This window comes from Abramis brama (genome assembly GCF_963993115.1).
Source record: "Abramis brama genome assembly, chromosome: 1".
NCBI lineage: Eukaryota > Metazoa > Chordata > Actinopteri > Cypriniformes > Leuciscidae > Abramis > Abramis brama.
This window is the reverse complement of record NC_139963.1, coordinates 62320175-62337482: the sequence shown is the minus strand read 5'-3', so window position 1 is coordinate 62337482 and position 17308 is coordinate 62320175. Positions and strand designations below refer to the sequence as shown.

The 17308-nt window shown below is 36.7% G+C and overlaps 3 protein-coding genes across 3 annotated transcripts in view; all 3 read right to left on the bottom strand.

Annotated features, from left to right (window-relative positions):
• LOC311077892 (uncharacterized protein) overlaps positions 1-17308 on the bottom strand; it is a 432016-nt gene that overhangs the window by 26871 nt on the left and 387837 nt on the right. The gene's annotated exons all lie outside the window — the stretch shown is intronic.
• Positions 1-17308, bottom strand: part of LOC311077845 (uncharacterized protein) — a 372280-nt gene that overhangs the window by 146246 nt on the left and 208726 nt on the right. The window lies entirely within an intron of this gene.
• Positions 2212-7051, bottom strand: LOC311097614 (uncharacterized protein; the record flags this gene model as incomplete). Its single annotated transcript, XM_084137434.1, has 3 exons — positions 6864-7051; positions 4519-4848; positions 2212-2216 (listed from the first exon to the last, which is right to left on the bottom strand). Exons 1-3 carry the CDS (start codon positions 6919-6921, stop codon positions 2212-2214), a joined length of 393 nt encoding a protein of 130 aa, XP_083993560.1. The 5' UTR covers positions 6922-7051.

The window sequence follows — 17308 nt, the reverse complement described above, 5'->3', positions numbered from 1 at the left end:
CTAATAATAATCAGAAACTTTCTCGTAATAACTTAACATTGCATAATAACGAGATGCTTTCTCATATTAAGGACTAAACATCTCATAATGAAAATTGTATGTAATAATGAGATAATTTCTTATAATTATAACTCAGTATCTCATAATAATGTGAAAAAAGTGAAGCAGATAGCAAGCAACCACCAAGATGTCCTGTTGCTCATCATGGCTGTTAGGAAACTAACTTACACAGGAGAGACTTTAATGCTCAGCACATAAAGATGAACTACTTACTGTGATCTCAGACTGTGATTGTTTTCCATTTGAGTGAGTCACTGAAGATAACTGAAGGAACCTCTCTCCACATGGATCATGGTGATCCGGTTTCTCCACTGTATGGATCTTCATGTGTCGCTTCAGTTCACTTTTAAAAGAGAAAATCTCTCCACACTGATCACACCTGTGCGGCTTCTCTCTGCTGTGGATCATCTCATGTTTTTTCAGATGTGATGACCGACTGAATCTCTTGTCACAGTGTGAACACATGTAAGGTTTTTCTCCAGTGTGAATCCTCTGGTGCTCTTTTAAATGTTCAGCTGTAATAAAAGTCTTCTCACACTCAAAGCACACGTACTCTCTTACACCAGTGTGAATTTTCTGATGTGCATGTAAATATGACAGCTGTGAAAAACTCTTTCCACACACAGAACATGAATGTGGCTTCTCCTTCGTATGAACTGTCAGGTGTGACTTCAGGTGTGATGCCCTAAGAAATGTTTTGCCGCATTGATCACATGTGTACGGCTTCTCTCCGGTGTGGATCCTCATGTGACTATTAAGTGATGATGATTGTGTGAAACACTTCCCACACTGATTACACGTGAATGGTTTCTCGCCTGTGTGAATTCTCATGTGAATCTCAAGATTTGCTTTGCCTGAGAAACTCTTTCCACACTGAGTGCAGGTGAAAGATTTCTTGGCTCTTCTTTTCTTTGAAAATGTCTTTTTAGTCGTTGAGCGACTCAAAGGTTTTTCTCCAGGTTTGACATGATGTTCCTCCTTCCCTTCACTCAGTTCTTCTCTCTCCTCCTTCACTTCACTCAGTTCTTCACTCTCCTCCTTCACTTCACTCAGTTCTTCTCTCTCCTCCTTCACTTCACTCAGTTCTTCACTCTTCTCCTTCACTTCACTCAGTTCTTCACTCTCCTCCTTCACTTCCATCAGGGCTGAAATCAAAGAGAAAAAGTTATTTCATTTTCAGTACAACAAAAATAATTCAAAGAGAGGAATATGAAGTGAAAGGACATAAAAAGAGCTCTGATGAAATAACAAAAACTACTTTCCATAAATGAGGTACATTGATCTTCTAATAATATTTTTTAAAAACATTATAGACACAAATCCCATGTTTCTGTAGAAAGAACTATTAAATATATTTGATCAATGTCACAATTATTTATTGTAAAATGTAATTTATTTTACTTAAAACTTTTTAATTATTACAGTCCAGTCACACTAGACTTTTAATTCCAATGACTCCCATTCATTTGCATGTGAACGTGGGTTCAAGTTGGAACGGCAATTCATTATTGGTAATTTATATCAGTTTAAATAGACTCTTGATTATTCTATTAAACTCTTTACATTATATTTTACTGGTTCATTTGGATTCCAGTGTCACTTAGAGTTTCACCCTGGCCAATAATGCTGATCTCACGGTCACAAACTCATAAGTCTGATTATTAGTCGGAGGTTATGACTAATACTGGGCGGTAAACCGGTTTCAGTTTTGAGACGATATGTATTTTTCATAAACTGATACCGGTGCGTTGCTGAAACAGCTGCTGTCTCTATTCAATGGCCATGAAGAGCGCTATGTAGAGTGTGTAGAGAGCGGACCACTATTAAATACATACCCTTCTTACACTAATATTAACAACTTTATAACACAACAATAAATAACACAAAAACTAACTCTCTTTAATACTGCAAATACCATGTAGAGCATTTGATTCCCGAGATGCAGAATCACAGAATCCAGTCACTAATGGAACTTACTGTATAAAACAGAACGTCACAGAATTGTGGGATGAATAAATCAAAAGTAGGTCTGTACAAATAATCAGATATAGATACAGACTAGTGACTGTGAATATTAAAGACATTTGCCGTATCATATAAAGACAGGAACTCAAAAGTCTTTACGACACCCTGTCAAAATAAAAGTTTGGTTTAACCTGAAATAACAGAATAGAGGCTTACTTTTGTACATTAGAGTGTACTTCGATTAATAGTGATGATGATAATAATAATACAAACTCAAAGGTCTTCATTGAAATTACAGAAATTGCACACATTAAAAACATACTTTATAATTATTATTAGCCTAATACAACTTTCCTTTTAACATTTAACATTTTAAATTATACTGTGAGCTTTATGAACTGATTTGATATATATATATATATATATATATATATATATATATATATATATTATAATTACAACACTGACTACGTAGGGCTGGCTGATATGGCCAAAAAAATGTATCACGATAATTGTTTTATATCAGTCGATATCGATAATTATCACAATAAATGTCAAATCTTTATTTCTTTCAAGTTTAAAGGCAGATTTTTGCTCCTAAGTGAAAGTTGTAGAAACCAGAGCGTTAATTGTGGTTTTAAACTACTCTGTCAGAACATATCATGACAAACACTTGCCAAACAGGTTTCTCCATGTGCTAATGGGGGATATTGTTTAAAGTCTTTGATGGCACGTTTCTTCAGCACAGTTTGCAGTGCAGGCTGCAATATTAATATTACATGTTCTGTCTAGAAACACATATTTGACAGTGAGTTGACAGTATTAGCTTGAGTTAGGATGCAGATTTACTATGTTAAATTTATGTTCATTAACAAAAACAGTAACATCTGTTAAAAACAAATTTAACGACCTCATTTTTATTTGGTAAAATGTAATATTCTGATTGAGTTTTTTTTTAATTAACCATTGGTCATCCAGTATCATTCATTTAGATCATGGTAACCACAGATAGTACACAAGACAGTAAATCATTCACACAGTTTCTGGGATGCATGTTCATTTATAGATCAGTTAGTCTATGATTAATACAGCAAATACTGTATTAAAGATTGTTTCTGTCTTCCCATTGTCTCTCTCTTGCGCATGTGGCCACATTCCTTTGCCCCATAAAACCAACTTATCTGATCATGGTAGGACCTTCTTGCCCTGTTTGGGGGATGGGACCACAGATCCCAGAGTGAAGTTTAAAGATTCTTTTGTACGTATACCAAATAATTGTGTCTGATTTGTCTCAGTCGTTACAGTTTCCTTTATCCATGAAGCTCTTCCCGAATTGATCACATGTGTAAGGTTTCTTTCTGGTTCTTCCATCAGGTCTAAAATAATCATGTGACATTTCAAATGAGAGAAAAAATGTGAAATAAAAAGTGAAGCCACAAGTCAAGACCACTAACTAGTTCAATAGTCATTTTAAACCAGTCAAATCTGGTTTGAAGATGGTTCCAAACATGAATGTTTCAGGAACATCATGCTAACCTTTATATAACACTATATTAACATTCAGCAAACTGGACATTTGTATGTTCTTGGAATTTTACAAATCAACGTTCCTGGAATGTTGAATTTTAAATTAAGTTGAAAGGAACATGTTTGAGGAACATTTCACCTTTTAAAACACATTCCTCTAACATTAACAAACTGGCCATTTTTTACGTTCCCAGAACCAACATTTGGTTCTGAATATTTGGAGAATGTTCTTATAAAAAAACGTTTGTTAGCTGGGGGACTACTTACCATGACTGCAGTGATGTGGTTTCTCCACTGTATGGATCTTCATGTGTAGCTTCAGGTGACTTTTAATAGTGAAACTCTTCCCACACTGATCACACGTGTGCGGTTTTTCTCCAGTGTGGATCCTCTCATGTGTTTTCAGATCTCCTGACCGACTGAATCTCTTGTCACAGTGTGAACACTTGTAAGGTTTCTCTCCAGTGTGGATGCTCTTATGTATTTTCAGATCTCCTGATTGCCTGAATCTCTTGTCACAGTGTGAACACTTGTAAGGTTTTTCTCCAGTGTGAATTCTCTTGTGTCGTTTTAAACTGTCCGCTGTAGTAAAAGTCTTCTCACACTCAAAGCAAATGTACTCTCTCACACCAGTGTGAATTTTCTGATGTGCATGTAAATTACACCACTGTGAAAAACTCTTTCCACACACAGAACATGAATGCGGCTTCTCCTTCGTATGAACTGTCAGGTGTTTTTTCAGGTCTGATGACCTAATAAATGTTTTGCTGCATTGATCACATGTGAACGGTCTCTCTCCGGTGTGGATCCTCATGTGAATCTCAAGGCTTGATGATTGTGTGAAACTCTTCTCACACTGATCACATGTGAACGGTCTCTCTCCCGTGTGGATCATCATGTGACACTTAAGATATTGTTTGCTTGTGAAACTCTTTTCACACTGATCACAAATGAATGGTTTCTCGCCTGTGTGAACTCTCATGTGAACATCAAGACTTTGTTTGCTTGATAAACTCTTTCCACACTGAGTGCAGGTGAAAGATTTCTTGGCTCTTCTTTTCTTTAAAAATTTATTTTTAGTCTTTGAGCGACTCAAAGGTTTTCCTCCTGGTTTGACATGATGTTCCTCCTCCACTTCACTCAGTTCTTCACTCTCCTCCTTCACTTCACTCAGTTCTTCTCTTTCCTCCTTCACTTCACTCAGTTCTTCTCTTTCCTCCTTCACTTCACTCAGTTCTTCACTCTCCTCCTTCACTTCACTCAGTTCTTCTCTTTCCTCCTTCACTTCCATCAGGTCTGAAATCAAAGAGAAAAAGTTATTTCATTTTCAGTACAACAGAAATAATTCAAAGAGAGGAATATGAAGTGAAAGTCTTGATGTTCATATAAGAGTTCACACAGGCGAGAAACCATTCATTTGTGTGAAAAGAGTTTCACAAGCAAACAATATCTTACAGTGTCACATGATGATCCACACTACTACTTGGCTCCTCAGCCCACCTCTGGGTGGGGGTGAGTTTTTCTCAATTCCCCAAAACTTCAATGATGCAGGGGAACTATGATTGGCCTGCTTATAGTGCCTCGCCATGGCATATGTTAAGTTCTGAGTACGAATTGCTGTTTTGTATTCAGCTATCCTTAGTTTAAGTTGACGTTTTGACCTATGTAAACCAGTCCACAGGGACACTTTAGAAGGTATACTACGTGTGTACTGTTACAATTGATAAATGAAGAAATAGAATATTTCTTACCGGTGCGGGGATGTGAAAAATCGTTCACATTGGTCGAATTGGAGCATTGCGCACAGTTGCCACATTTATAGAAACCCAGGGGTGGGCTGAGGAGCCAAGTAGTCGAGGGTGGGGTAGTCATATCTGAGTGGACCAATCGGTCATGAATGTTACGAGAGCGTCTGAATATGAACCTGGGCGGCTCAGCGCAGATGTCTTTAAGTGTCGGGTCACTGTTAAGAACATGCCAATGCTTGCGAATGTTTTTTATTATTCCTGCTGCTGGAGTGTAGCTAGTGGAAAAAAATTATTTTGATGTTGTGTGTGGCTTAGGTTTTTTCTTTAACAATGAAGCGCGGCCTGTATTTAGAGCCCTATCCCATGCTTTAGTAATGTAAGAGTTATCATAACCTCGTTGTTCAAAAAGACACGCTAGATGGGCTGCCCTATTCGGACGGGACTAGTTTTCCAAACGACGTTTGAGTTACAATTCTTATCATCCTACGTCTGTGATTTCATGTACAGATTCAGACGGGACTAACATCTCCGTGTTTATTACCGAGGTAGGAGTGTCTGTGTTTTACATGTGGGCAATGCAGAAGATCACGTGTTCAGAATCCGTGGATTGCGTATGGTCATATGACCGATCAATGGCAAAATGGCGGCGAAAAAGAAAGTGACGTGACACTGGAGTAGGGAGGAAACATTATCTTTAATTTCTGTTTTATTTATTAAAATCTCAAAGTACGTCTGTGAAACAGAAATTTCTCTAACATCCCCCTGTGAAACTAGTCCCGTCCGAATAGGGCTTATAAATTCACTTGTGGTACTACAATTTCTTCTGTCACACAGGAACTGGCCCACTGGTATATTGCAAACCAGATGAGGCGAGTGATTAATGTCTGCTCTTAACAGGGTGTTCCTGCTGAGAGGTTTGCAGAGAGATTGTAGGATATTATTTGCATCCTTAGAAATGGTAAGGTCTAAGAAATCAATGGACTGCCTGTTAAATTCCATAGTAAAAGACAAATAATCTGTAGTGGAATGTACATGAGTCAAAAAATGATTTAACTCACTAGGTGTGCCCTTCCATATTAAAAGAACATCGTCTATGTATCTGCGCCAGAGTGATATTTTGGAATGGAACGGGTATATATATATATATATATATATATATATATATATTCTGTATATATTTTTCTTCCCATAGACCCATCACCAAACAGGCATATGAGGGTGCAAACGAGGACCCCATTGCAGTCCCCTGAAGTTGTAAATAGACTAATTTGTCATAGTATTTAAAAAAAAAATAAAAATTAAATAGAATAACCTCTACAATATTTACAAGAAATTACTGAATTATATTAAATTAAATATTAAATTATAATATTAAATTATACTTGGTTTGATGTTGACAATCAATATTAAAGTTTCTCAAACCTCCCTCTACTGAACATTTGTTGAAATGTTCCCTGTACCCATTTCAAATTTTAACTGTTTATCTAAATGTGATGAAGTGCTAGAATGTTTCTAACATGAATGTTCTTCAGCATCATGAATGAATGAAGAATAAACACCAACCTCTTTGTTCTTCAGGATCTTCAGTGTGTTTCATTCTGCAGGGTTCTGGATCACTCATGTTCTCACTGTCCTCTTTAATAAACTCAGTCTTTGCAGATTTCAGCTCTTCCTGATGCTCTGATGCTCGTCTTCACTTGTAGCTGATGGGAATATACAGCATTAATTTGGGAATTGCTGTGGGAGGAGCTTCACTGATGATGTGACTGCAGGGGGAGGAGCTTCACTGATGATGTGACTGATATGGGAGGAGCTTCACTGATGATGAATTACAGTGTGTGAGCTGTTCTAGCAAAATCAAAAATATATCAGTTTGTTTTTTTGCTCATGGACAACAGAATATAAATAGTGTAGAATCATCCATGTATAAACAATGGTTAGAAAAACAGCTATAAGCATAAACAGAGGTAAATCTACAGATGTGTCTCCAACAAATCCCCTCAGTCTGTTGACACCAATGAAATGAGCTTTAAGTGTCAATTCACAGGAGATCTGAAGACATCAGCATAATAAATGAGGTGAAAACAGGAACTATTGTCATGAAATAAAGAGTGTTTTCAGCAGATCTGTTAATATTGATGAGCCTCAGACTATCAACACTCATTCAAGCCATTCAGGATCATCAGCAGATCATCTCACTTTATTCTGAGTGTTTGCTGTTAGAAACACATTATTTGAGTCAGGATACATAATAAAAGTCTGTAAAACAACTCTATTGAAAGACAATACTGTTATTTTTCACAATATGACATGGATAATACATAAATAATACAAAACAAACACTGTTGATACTCATAGTTAGGTAAAGTTAGGCTTTTTTTTTTTGTTGCCAATCTGCAAAAAAATGTCTTACCAATAGCTTTTTTTACCATGTGTTCCTATAGGTGTCTAGTAGCACCTCCCAATTTATCCACGGCCAAATCCTCGGGGAAACGCCTGGAGAGGCAATCAAAGTCGGGGTGCCCAGACGGCTTGGAAAAAATAATTACCGTACTTTTTTTTTTCAATATTACCTTTTGAGATGTCTAACTAGGGGTTTTTAGGGGTGCTGAATCTATCCCAGCCATTAGTTTTGAGTAAAAATGACTCCAAGTCCATACAAAAACCACATAAAAAATGGTTTTATTGAACAATTACAAAACAAAACTTACTAAATCAGTTTAAAATTTAAAAAAACCTCATCCAACTCCCCTAAATGGGTGGGCTTTTGATAAATGGCATTATGGTTTTGAAATTTTAGTTCAAAATCCTGGTTATAGTGTTTCAGCAATCGAGAAAAACTGTAAAAAGACTGTTTTAATTAAAACACAGTACCTTGACTTCTTCAGTAGGGGAAGTATGTTTGCAATATACTTTTGGTCCATTTCACACCGGTCAGTATACTTTTGGTCCATTTCACATTCTCCTTTAATACAATTGCACTCTAGCTTATACTGGGAGTCCACCCGACTTTTTCAGTCTTTTACAATTAGAATGAGATTGAGCAGGCCAAATCTCCCTCATTGTGGTTAGACGGAGTTAGTTTTCAGCACAAACGATTGAGTTGTCAGGGTTTTAATGTCATAATTGGTATCATACAGGGCTGTGCAGTGTAACATATTTGTCGCACATGCTTCAAAAGAAATCAGTCTGTGCTGACAACTTTCAGGCTACTGGTGCTACAAATCTTTTAACCTCTGTAGCACCAGTGCTACGTGCAAAAAAAGTTAACGTACAACCCTGTCATAGCGACCCGGACCTGTTAAGGTAATATCAAACATGTTTGATTCAGTCTGACGCAGACGTAATTGTACATACCTCATCTAAACTATGTAAAATCCTGCCAGTCCTTTCCTTTGTCACGCCACCCTTATTCCGTATTATCTGTACAATGCCTGTCCAGCTGCTGTAAGAATTTTGTCTCCAAGGGCACTGTCGTGATTCTCATGAACTCAGCACTGATTTAAAAAATGAAAACGGCAGAAAATACTAAGTTTGGGATTAATAATTGACAAAACTATTTAAATTGGAGACAAAAGCTGTAATCAAATTACAGTTATGAATACCAAATGAATAAGAATCAACATAGTTTTGCACCAAAACTGACCTCTTCCATTTGAAAAAGTGCTGGCCACCTCTCCACAACATTTGCAATTCTCGCCTGCTCATGCACTATTTCTTGCCTCCGGTACCCAAACGTCTTGGCCATCTTCTCTTTAACAGTTTGCCTGTTATTTATTATCTGAAGTTCAGACAAAAGAGAAACTCTTTCCAGTTCCAGGCTTTTCTGGTGTCTCACCATTTGGTAAGGGTGGGAAATAGTTCAACTCTGCTCTTCTAGGCCTCTTCAAATTCTTTGCAGGGTAGGAGTCCTCCCAAGATTTGGATTTAAAAGAATTCAGGAAGAGCTCAGCTGATGTACCATGTGCCTTAGGTAGAGTGCGGTAGTTTGCCATCTTAACCCTGATTCTTTGTTACCAGTCACAACCCTCCCCAAAGTGCCCTTTTTTAGTTAAGGAGGGGTGTTTTCTAATCAATGCATCTGCAACATCTTTGCAGTCGGAACCGGCTTTGTAGCTTTAAATTGCCTCAGCTAGCTTTTCTAAAATGTCTGAAAGCATTTTGGTGCCAATTGTAAGTGTAGTTTGGCTGTTTGCAAACTCAATGTTTGCCCTCTGCAATTGACACTCAGTGTCGTACGAAAAGAGTGGGATTTGGAAGGGATTTTTTTTTTTTTTTGTATTATTAAGGTTTTATCATGTTATATCGTGAGAAATGACAGTTTTGTCTTTCAATGGAGCAGTTTTACAGGCTTTTATCATGTATCCTGACTCAAATAATGTGTTTCTAACAGCAAACACTCAGAATAAAGTGAGATGATCTGCTGATGATCCTGAATGGCTTGTTGAATGAGTGTTGATAGTCTGAGGCTCATCAATACTAACAGATCTGCTGAAAACACTCTTTATTTCATGACAATAGTTCCTGTTTTCACCTCATTTATTATGCTGATGTCTTCAGATCTCCTGTGAATTGACACTTAAAGCGACACTTAAATTGACACTTGGTGTCAGCAGACTGAGGGTATTTGTTGGCTACTATATACATTTATTTCTGTATTTATGTTTTCATGTTTTCCTTGCAGTTGTTTTACCACTTTTCTAGAGACCGTTATTTTAATGAAGAAAGAGAATAATGCTAGAATTAGAAATACAAAATTGTGAATTAGCATCAGTTGCTTTACAATAGACAGACAGATTTATATAAATGCTTAAATGTGTGCTTACATGGGTCAAAGGCAAATATTGCTTTGATTGCTTTGCTTTAATTTTTAATAATTTAAAATATAAAAAAAAATTTGTATGATCACTTAATATTTTATATATTTCAAAATATAACTTTCAGAATAACTATGTTGTTTCATGTTTACATAAATATATCTCTAAATTAAATGATGATAAAACATTATTTCACCCATTAGTTTTGAAATTTGAAACATTACAGTTTTTCACAATTGCTAAGACGCAAATGCATCACAGTGTCAAATGTGTTTTAGCGAGTGAGAATGTGTTTAGAGTTTTGCAAAAAGAGTGCAGGATATCTGCAAACAGCGTCGAACTGCCTGAAGTTGTTTAAGGTTTTGCAGAAAGAGTGATTTATTCAACATATTGGTTTAGGCTATTGAGAATGTGGTTATCATAGAACTTAGCAATTGTGAAAAACTGTAAAATAGACACTTTACTTGCATTTAAAGGGTTTTATGTGTTTATAAAAAAACCTATTTGATTTAAAAATTGTATTAGATACAGACACTAAAACTTGACATCAGGTATTTGATCTTATTAAAAAAAAACTCCATTTACCATAATTGAAGCCCCTCCCATTTCAATCACGTCATCAATGAAGCTCCTCCCACATCGGTCACATCATCAGTGAAGCTCCTCCCACAGTAATTCTCCAATAAATGCTGTAAATTCCCATCAGCTACAAGTGAAGACGAGCATCAGAGCATCAGGAAGAGCTGAAATCTGCAAAGACTGAGTTTAATAAAGAGGACAGTGAGAACATGAGTGATCCAGAACCCTGCAGAATGAAACACACTGAAGATCCTGAAGAACAAAGAGGTTGGTGTTTATTCTTCATTCATTCATGATGCTGAAGAACATTCATGTTAGAAACTTTCAAGCACTTCATCACATTTAGATCATCTCAGGAGCTGTGAGAGTTTTATTTACTATAATAAAGAAACTTTTTTGTTTTCAACAAATGGTCAGTAAAGCGAGGTTTGAGAAATGTTCATATTTAGTGTCAACATCAGGTCAAACTGAATAATATTATAGCATTTTTATTTCACATTTATTTCACTATTTTCTGCAGCCATGTTACCAAAATGTCAGAGATTTCTCATTATAGTTTATAACATTGTGTTTTTTGATCTGTATGTATGTATGTAAGTGTAATGAACTGTAAACAACAAATTATATCAAGTAAATTAATTGGAATTATCTGGAAGAATGGCTGACAGTGTTGCAAATTAAACATAAATTAATAAAAATAAAATAAAATCTCATTGATAATTACTGATGAAGTTGTATTTCTCATAAATTAGAGAAATTATACATACATTCTTCTCACAATAACTTTGGTAACAGGGTTGATGATTATGACCAACAAGACATTTTCTGTAAAAACTGAGGGTGCTGTTATGCTTTTGCCAATCCAAAGGGAGATTTTATTTAACAGAATTCAGAGAACTACAACAAACTGTTCATTTGGACTGCAACACGTTTTTTTTTAAGTCATAATGTTACTCATGTAAATAATCTCTGCCCACGGAATATGAAAAAAGAGGACAAGGCATAGTTGAGCTGCGCTAGAGACAATTAAGAGTGTTGTCGCTATTCTTTTCCTTTTATAACCTCGACGTTTGTCTGTGCGCTGCACATTTCATAAAGGATGAGAGTAAAATGCAGACTACACACAAAAGCTTCTCCCGAAATAGAGAAGTTCCCACTTTGTCATGACAATCTGTTATTTATCGAACACAACTTGTAAGTATGTCTTATTATTTGGTGTTGTGTTTTCTATTAACTGTTCCAGTTATAAGTTTTATGTAGTTGTTATGCTGTAAGCAAAGCTTTGCCTCTGCTAGCCTAACTAACTTTACAATATTGATGTAGTGTTTACTGGAGCTTTTGTAAGACTTTATTGAAATTACATGAAATTATCTGTGATTTTGTGATCGATTAGAGCAAATTTAGACAAATATCGCAGGGGTAGGACATTTCCCGAACATGGTATAAGTGGTGCTAATCACAACACAGTGGGCCAGCTGACCAATCACAGCACATTTCATTTTTCAGAAAGAGGGGCTTCATCGAATACAGAAATAAACTTCTCATTACAGACAGTTTGGGGAGAAGAGGAGCTGCAAGAATGTAAAATATGTGTTTTTTGAGCAAACAAGCATACAAACTTATTTTTGTACACCCCAAAAAACGAAATCTGGACTCCCAAGATGTATTTTTGTTTGTTTTTGGAAAATTGAGTGACGTCCTCTATAATGTCTGCTCACACATCGTTAAAACAACAGTTATGATATTATGGTAAATATTCTACACCCTATATGTGAATTAACTTCTATTTGTCACACTTCTTAAAGGGATACTTCAGGATTTAGCATTAAGCTTTGTATTAGTAGAAAACCTGTAGTATTTTCGAATTACCATGCTTTCTACCCTCATATCCCCCTGAGACAAGAGATTTATGTAATTTTTGTCTGGAAAAAATCCTCCGATGACACAAAATGACGTTTTTTGCGTCATCGGAGGATTTTTTCCAGACAAAAAATACATAAATCTCTTGTCTGATTTAGGTGTTGCCACCTTTATACTTTATTTTTTTACATTTCTTCTACATAAATGACCTATTTTAAATACACATTCATCTTTCCAGAGGTGAAGAATCCCTTTAACTTGATAAGAATTTGCAGGTCAAACTTTCCTGGCACCAGAAATCAATGGAATGAAACGCTGTGTGACCGCCCACTAATAATTACAAAGTTTTTAGTAAAATTAAGTAAATATCAATCTAAAAGCTGGTGCCAAATTTATGGCAATGCTGCATAATTGTTAAAGGGCACCTATTATGCAAAATTCACCTTTACATGGTGTTTGAACATAAATGTGTGTTGGCAGTGTGTGTACACAACCACCCTATATTGATAGAAATCCACCCAGTGCTTTATTTTTAAAATTCCCATAAATCATAAGCAATGTCTCAGAACAAGCCGTTCTCAGATTCAGGGCAAGGTGACATAGATTTGCACAAGCTCCTCCCACGACTTTTGACGGACACTGCAGTTTTAGCATAGACCCGCCCTGAGTGAGCTGTACACGGTTTAACGCTGTTTCAAAGCCGGAGAGTATGTCTCCTATAAGTGATTGAGGTGTTTTGTTACTCAGGGTATAGTGTCATATAGTATAGTATCATATATCATATCATATAGGGTATAGGATAGTGTCATGTGTAGATTCCGCCATCGCGTCTGTTATTGACAGCGCATTCATTTTAAAAGAGGAACAGAGAACCGCGATCAAGGCATTTGTCGATCGGAAACATGAATAAAATAGTACTATGTTGCTCTGATTGGTTGTAGATCTATCCAATTGAGTGCAGAGGCATTTTCTTTCCTGGTTCGGTTAAAACACACCCCATAATCAAACCTCAATGGACCAGTATCAGACTCACATTCTGACTAGAATCTGAGTATGACGACGTCAGGCTAGTGGTTTTGCTCACACACTGCCAACACACATTTATGTTCAAACACCATGTAAAAGTGAATTTTGCATAATAGGTGTCCTTTAATAACGTTCAACCAAGGGGAAAAAGGCTTCTGGGGGGCGTTTGGCTCAAGGTCATGGAGCAAAGGACCCTAGGTTGATTTTACTCCAAACCATCCCTTTAAGGGGGACGTTTTCCCCCACTCTATCCTATTGTAGACAGAGATGGGAGATTATAATTAACATTCTGCAACAATAAAACATAGACCATTAAAAATGTCATGGCAGTAGGTTTGAGCAGCTCTTCATTTAGATCTCATTACTGATTTACACCGGCATTGCTGACGATGACCTCATTAAGATAATGTTGCACAATTGAAATGTAAGATGATAACGCATAAGAAAGATAACGCAGCCTCGGTTGTTTTTGATTCTTTCGGAAGTCTACCGGAAGTTAAGTTGTTTTTTTTATCTCTTTTTGAATTATTTTGATGAACTGAAAATGCAATTAACTTGTTTTTCCCTTTCATGTCAGACCCGATGGAAGAGAGCGAGGAGAGTGAAGAACTGAGTGAAGTGGAGGAGGAACATCATGTCAAACTTGGAGAAAAACCTTTGAGTCGCTCAAAGACTAAAAAGACATTTTTAAAGAAAAGAAGAGTCAAGAAATCTTTCACCTGCACTCAGTGTGGAAAGAGTTACACACGCAAAGATGGTCTTGATGTTCATATGAGAATCCACACGGGAGAAAAGCCACATAAGTGTGTTCAGTGTGGAAAGAGTTTCACAACCAAAACAAATCTTAATGAACACAAGAGGATCCACACTGGAGAGAAACCATACACATGTGATCAGTGTGGGAAGTGTTTCAGTCAATCAGGATCCCTTAATAGTCACATGAGAATCCACACTGGAGAAAAGCCACATATGTGTGTTCAGTGTGGAAACAGTTTCCCATTTAAACAAAATCTTGATGTTCACATGAGAGTTCACACTGGAGAGAAGCCGTACGCATGTGATCAATGCGGCAAAACGTTTATCTGTGCATCACACCTGAAGAAACACCTGACAGTTCATACGAAGGAGAAGCCACATTCATGTTCTGTGTGTGGAAAGAGTTTTTCACGGCTGCCATATTTACATGCACATGAGAAAATTCACACTGGTGTGAGAGAGTACATGTGCTTTGAGTGTGAGAAGACTTTTATTAAAGCAAACAGTTTAAAACTGCACCAGAGAATTCACACTGGAGAAAAACCTTTCAAGTGTTCACACTGTGACAAGAGATTCAGTCAGTCAACAAATCTGAAAAAACATGAGAGGATCCACACTGGAGAAAAACCTTACAAGTGTTCACACTGTGACAAGAGATTCAGTCTGTCATCAAATCTGAAAACGCATGAGAGGATCCACACTGGAGAGAAGCCACACACGTGTGATCAGTGCGGGAAGAGATTCACACTAAAAACAAATCTCAGCGAACACATGAGGATCCACACAGGAGATAAACCTTACAAGTGTTCACACTGTGACAAGAGATTCAGTCGATCAGCAGATCTGAAAACACATGAGAGGATCCACACTGGAGAGAAGCCGTTCTCATGTGATCAATGTGGCAAAACATTTCTTAGGGCATCAGACCTGAAGAAACACCTGAGAGTTCATACGAAGGAGAAGCCGCATTCATGTTCTGTGTGTGGAAAGAGTTTTTCAGTGCTGCTATATTTACATGCACATCAGAAAATTCACACTGGTGTGAGAGAGTACATGTGCTTTGAGTGTGAGAAGACTTTTACTACAGCGAACTGTTTAAAACGACACGAGATTATTCACACAGGAGAAAAACCTTACAAGTGTTCACACTGTGACAAGAGATTCAGTCACTCATCATCTCTGAAAAGACATGAGAGGATCCACACTGGAGAGAAACCGCACACGTGTGGTTGATGGTGAGATCAGATCATCCTGGCTGTTGTCAGACTCTTTGTGCATACAGAAATCTCACTGGATTATTACAATTAATGGCAAAAAGAATGTTTGGAAATGTAAACTGATATTTCCTACTGACACACTACAGCAAAAGATATAAATAACTGACTTAAAACCTTTGGTGGTATTAACATGCCTAAGACTTTTGCACAGTACTATATATATACACATTTCCTAAGTTTGCCACCTGAACATAAACACAAAAATTGACTCGATTCTACAATGTTAAGTGGGTGAAAAAAAAACCTCCTTAATCTCGCCTTCGTGGACAAAAATGGGCACCCATAGGAATGAATCGGAAAAATTGTAATTCAGAGTTTTTTTTTTTTTTTTTTTGTCAAATAAAAAATCACAATGCATATCATACATACGCACAAATTAAGGGGTGATCCTGTACAATATTCTCAATGTGGCAAACTCACACACAAATGCACAGACACACACACAAACAAAGCATTCAATGAGCCTATAGCTGTTTTTCTTTCAAATAAAAAGTCACTCACATACAAAAACAAAGAATTGAATGAGCTAATGACTGACCTTTTTTTTAATGTTCCAATCAACCACCAGTGCACACGCGCACACATAGCGCGCGCACAAGTGCATGTAAACATTATAACTATGATTATTGTTTGTTCTTACCTGTTTATTCTTACCTAACACTTACTTTTTTTGAGTTATTGTTATGTTTATTCTTACCTGTTTGGTACCAATTAGTTTTTTGAGTTATTGAAATTTGATGTTTTTTGTTTGAAATAAATGGTAAATGATCTACTACTTTGTCTTTTCCTTATAGCATGGTCATATTTGTCTAAGCATATTTTGGCATCTTTGTATATTCTCACCTAACACAGATTATTATTATTTTTTTTTTTAAATTACAATTTTAACTTGTGATAAAGTAAAAAACTTACGAGGTTAAATTAGGTATAACAGTGTTTTATAGAGTTCAGCCTATATGCAGCCATTGAGTGCTACAGCCATCTAGTGGCTATTGATATTATACCAACATAAGACACCAGATGTCACCAAAGTCACCACATTTTTAGGTTTTAGCTATCTGAATTTACTGGAATGATTTTTTGTTTATATACTGAAGTTAAAGAAATATTAAATATAATATCAAAATAAGCATACTTTACAAAGAAAAATGTGGTACTTTTATAGGTTAATAAATTAAAAAATCCCCCCCCCCAAAAAAAACACCATAAATTTATCATTTTTATTTTATCGAAGATAGAGATATAACCTTTATTTTAAAAAAAAGTGTGGATCACACCTGATACTTCTGTGCCCACATTTGTCTACAAACACGGATTTAAGGGCTGTAATGTGAAGAGCATTCATGTCTAGTTCCCTTTCAAGGGGACTCGCGATGCGTCAATGACGCTTTGGGAACGCTTCTGCGTGATTGCGTCTGAAGCACTTGTATCAACTAGTCCAGTGGCGAGAGTGGGCGTCACGGGCGGGTGACATGACGACCAGGAAAGGATAAAGGACATCCGGTTTAAAACCGCGCTAGCTTCTGTGCCTCAGCAAGCGCTCTGTGTTATACTGTCTGTGTTATTGTTGTCTGTCACAAGCATAGATATTATGGCGAACAAAAAAACCTTAGATTGTGTGTTCCTCCCTGCCCTCTGTCTTTACGGGTGGAGATACACACGATGTATGTGTTGTTTGTTTGGAACGGAGCAT